Source organism: Theropithecus gelada, chromosome 20, assembly GCF_003255815.1.
Source record: "Theropithecus gelada isolate Dixy chromosome 20, Tgel_1.0, whole genome shotgun sequence".
NCBI lineage: Eukaryota > Metazoa > Chordata > Mammalia > Primates > Cercopithecidae > Theropithecus > Theropithecus gelada.
Genome location: NC_037688.1, coordinates 42299279 through 42303975, shown reverse-complemented (window position 1 = coordinate 42303975; position 4697 = coordinate 42299279). Strand labels below are relative to the sequence as shown.

At 46.1% G+C, this 4697-nt stretch overlaps 1 protein-coding gene across 1 annotated transcript; it reads right to left on the bottom strand.

Moving 5' to 3' along the window:
• Positions 1–769: 769 nt before the first annotated feature.
• LOC112613846 lies at positions 770–4284 on the bottom strand. Its single transcript, XM_025369729.1, has 2 exons — positions 3962–4284; positions 770–2654 (listed from the first exon to the last, which is right to left on the bottom strand). The coding sequence occupies exons 1-2, from the start codon at positions 4264–4266 to the stop codon at positions 2303–2305; spliced, it is 657 nt and encodes a 218-aa protein (XP_025225514.1). The 5' UTR covers positions 4267–4284; the 3' UTR covers positions 770–2302.
• Positions 4285–4697: the final 413 nt, after the last annotated feature.

Here is a 4697-nt window from a genome sequence, read left to right as displayed (position 1 = left end):
CCTTCTCGTGGGCCTTCTTCCCTTCCTCGTGACATTCTGGCTTCCAGGGGACCACCTCTCCACCCTACCTGTGTCCAAGTCCTTGTCTAAGGTTCTGCATTGAAGAGAACCCAAACCAAGGCAACGACTGACTGGCTGGCGGGTGTTGGGGAAGACAATTCAGTTGGGGTAAGGTAATTAACCTGAGCTTAGGATTCTTCACCTGGAAAATCGGGAGACTATCAACCTAACCTGAGATGCTTCTGAAGCGGATGCGAAAGAATCCAGGTGAGGAAGTCAGCACCTGGCAGTGGGTCCTGTTTGGGGCTCACTGGCTCAGAGGCAAATTCTAACCGTTACCTTACCAGGTGTTATGGCTGCGTAGGTACCCCTCCTACACCCTCCCGATGCTGACCTGCTGAAGGGATAAGGAAAGGGTGCACAGCCGTGCCTTGGCTTGTCTGCTGGTGGCCTTGCAAAACCCCAGCAAGACAGGGAAGCACCCGAAGGAAAACAGAGCTGGTTCTTATAGTATAGTGATTGCATTTTTTCTGATAAAGATAGCACACCTTTTGTCATAAGCTGTTTTCCTTGGTTTCTGTGTTTCTTTTCTAATCAAATTACCCCAGTTGACACACATTTAAGCAAATAGTTTCATTTCAGGTCACGGGGACTTAGCGCTGCAATCAAGGATCTGAATGAAATTCCTGGCAAAATACAGTAATTAGACACACAATGAAAGCAGAATTGAAATGTCCCAGCCTCCCCACAACACTAAAAGGAAGTCTGGTTAATTTCCAAATTATATTTAGGATCAACATGCAAGGGGTTCTTTTTCATACGGGCAGAGAAATTAGGACCAGAGATCATTACAATAACCACACAAGACTAGGAATGTAATTATAAAGTAAACCATACCCTAGCAAGCAAATTATTTTAATGTGTTTCAAGAATTGAATACTCTGTATGGAATTAAAAACAGAGAAAAAAGCAACGTGCAGAAAATTAATTAAAAAGAGTTAAGACACAGAAACTTCGAATGTCATAAAATTACAAAAACAAAAGCAACAAATGAAAAAACATACACAATTGCAGATTTCAGTAACATCAGTAGCCAGAACATACCCAATGAATCACTTAATCATCAAATATCTCGCTGATTTTGAAAGGGGGCTAGTGGTTGATGACTTAACCTCAATCAATCCAAAGGACAGGACTCTTTCCTTACATTACAAGCAATCTGTAAAGATGGCTTTAAGTAACTGAGAAAAGGTGGAGCGTCTTTTCTCAAAGGAAATAGACAAGGAAGGCGTTATCCGCTCTGCCCTCCCCCCAACTACCGAAATGTGTACATTCATTCAACTCTGGTAACTTAGGCAACCAAAGGACAATTTCTTTTCTTTTCTTTTTTTGAGACAGAGTCTTACTCTGTCACCCAGGCTGGAGTGCAGTGGTGCAGTCTCGGCTCACTGTAACCTCTGCCTCCTGGGTTCAAATGATTCTCCTGCCTCAGCCTCCCGAAGAGCTGAGATTACAGGTGACCACGACTGTCTAATTTTTGTATTTTAGGAGAGACGGGGTTTCACCATGTTGGTCAGGATGGTCTCGAACTCTTGGCCTCAGGTGATCCGCCCCCCTTGGCCTCCCAAAGTGCTGGGATTACAGGTGTGAGCCACCGCGCCCAGCCCCAAAGGACAATTTCTTGAGACCCCCACACACCTTCAGAACCACACATTCTATTCATGTTAAAAACAACAAGAAATTAACAACCTCTAAAGCTAAGGACAATGATTCTGTAAAGTGCAAGAATGGTTCATTGTTTCTGCTTTTGTGGATTTCATGTTAAGAATACTTTAAAAGAAAGGGTGGACGGGAGTAAACCAGGACCCCAGTCATATATTTGATCAAGAAATGACCCGTATGGCAAAGGTGAGACGTGGACCGGCCCTCAGGTGTCTCTCCAACTCTGTGCACACCACTGAGGTAGGAGCTCTGGAAGAAATGCAGACCCTCTCAAGGGAGTTAAGGTTTCCTCTTGGCAAATCAGCTGGGGGCCTGAGACAGTCATACCCATGGGCTGCGTGCAACTTTGCATGCAGCTTCACGAAATTCTAGAGCTGCATCGCATCAGCGACGGAGAAGGGCAAGATCCAAGACAAAGCCACACGAGGCGAGGTCCTGGTGCTGACCACTGGCCATCTGTTGTCCAGCACAAATCAAGGGGCCGGAGGAAGGGGATGAGGTGGAAAACCCCCCGTCAGGCATTCTATAAAATAGTTATTAGCAAATTGTATCAAAAAGTATCAAAACATTTCAAAAAACTCTAAAAATTGCCAGGCTTGGCAGATGCGCAGGACAGGGTCTCCAAGTGCCCGTGGCGCTGCCCTATATTCCAGGCATTTATCCTGGAGGCCAGGATGCCACCCTTCCCACTCCCCTCCCCTCCCGGGCACTCAGAATCCATAGAGACACCAGGGGGTCCAAACCTTATCTGCAGCTGCCCCGCCAGGTTTGGGACAAGTGGACAGGGTTCCAACCACGAGCTCTGAGAGCCGCAAGGCCCATGAGATGCTGCTGCACCATGGAGGACCAGGGTGCGGGATGAAGGTCGGTGCTCTACAGCGGATGTTGGGGGGTATGGCAGGGGTCCCCTCACTTCCCACATTGCTGCAAGTCACTAAACGATCACTTGGCTTAGGGGTCGAGGTACACTGAACCACAGGTGAACACACCTGAGCTCACGAAGTAGGACCCTGGACCTCAGAGGATGGACCCCACTTCCCCTCAGCATTTGGGTGCCCATCTCAAAGCTGAATATCCCGTAGGTATAAATACACACGTGGTTCTGCTCAGAGCAAGGTCTGAAGTCCCACTTGATAGCCTCAATAAAATGGTAAAACAATGAAAATACCAATTGCGTGCTAAGTACAGTCAGTTGATAAAATAGTCTCTGTGCATTTTAAACAGCAGGAAGTTTGCTATAAGCAACAAGGGTTCATCAGCTTTCTACTCCCTCCCTTCTATTATTATAATACGGTTATGTCTTAAGCAAACAGCTTTCCAAATTGGGTGACGACCAAACTCCAAACTTACAACTAACACGAAGTTACAACTCTAATTCTTTAGAAATGAGAAAAGTTCAAACCTCAATAGAAGCCTGCCATGCTTATTTTGAAATATTGAAAAAAAAAAAAAGATCCAGGTGTCTTCAAAATTCAAGCAGAACAGCTTGAAACACTTGACAGTTTAACATGATGACACATATGGCCGTTTCCATCTCAACATGGCAGCCTGCAAGCACCTGTGCCTTTGTCACTAGTTTAAAACCCCACTGTTGTGAGGTTCAAATGGCCACTGCATAGGTACAGCCCAAACTCTGCCCATTTGAGTTAAAAACCATTTTTTTTCTTTTGAGACAGGGTCTCACTCTGTTACCCAGGTTAGAGTGCAGTGGTGTGATCATAGCTCACTGCAGCCTCAACCTGCCAGGCTCAGGTGATTCTCCCACCTCAGCCTCCCAAGTAGCTGGGACTACTGCATGCCCCACCATCCCTGGCTAATCTTTTGTAGTTTTTTTTGTAGAGATGGGTTTTTGCCATGTTGCCCAGGCGCGGTCTCTTTCATTTTCAGTTAGACTGCACAGAAGGGTGAATTTTCAACTTAAAAAGACAAGTAACAAAAACCTGTCCCAGGTACCGCCACTGGGCACTCTTGTGCCCATCCATTGACCCCAAACAAGCTCAAAAACCTTTCTTGTCACAGTGTAGCCACCATCAAATATTAGAAATTGGCTCACAAGATGAAACTTGTTTATCTTCCCTTCAAAGGAGTGCTCCCAACCTTAGTAACATTAGATTTTAAGCCATGTAAATTACAAAACCACCTTAATAGTATCGGGAGAGACATCACAAAATATTAGGCGCAGGATGTCGTATGTAACTCACGAGGCACAAGAAAATCAGAATAGAGGCCAGTAGCTCACACATTTCCAGGGACAAGTCCCAGAAGCAAAACGTAAAAGAGCTGGCTTAGGCTAAAAACCAATGGCTCTCCTCTCCCCAAGGTCAAAGCTCTCCCACTCCCCAAATCACAGAGTCTATGTGCTCTCCCCAACCTGCCCCAAGATTCAGGCCAAACTGCCCATTTGTTCATGACCCAGGCTGAGCTGAGGAAAACAGCCCACGTACACCACACGCTAGCTTCTGAGGGGTCTACAAGCAATAAAACCTTTCCCAGAATAGGAAGGGGGTAAGCTATCCCAAAGTTGGCAGAAGTTCTGCAAAACATGTTTTGTGGGGGTCTGGGACCAGGTATGAGAGAAAAGAGTTTTAGGCTCAAAGAAGTTTGGAAATGCTGGGATGAGACTTCTCAGAGCCTTTCACACACCGGAATGCTGCAGAGCTCCAAGAACTTTGCAGCCTGTTGGTCTGTTTGTTTGCATGCCTTGCAGAACCTCTCAACAGTCTGTAAGCCTCCGGGGACTTCACATGCAAATAACTAGCTAGCTAAATATGCAGACTACCCTCCTCACCAACCACGGAGGGCAGGAACCAGTTCCTTGGCAGGAACTTGAAGCTTTCAGTCCCCAAAATGCTCTCCTCTCTCCTGGAAGGCTACAGAAACAGACCAGTGAGAACCACAGCAAACCCTGAAGGGAAGAGAAAGGAGGTGCAGCAAAGCAGCAGCAGAAATGAAAATAAAAGTTAACTAAGGTTTGT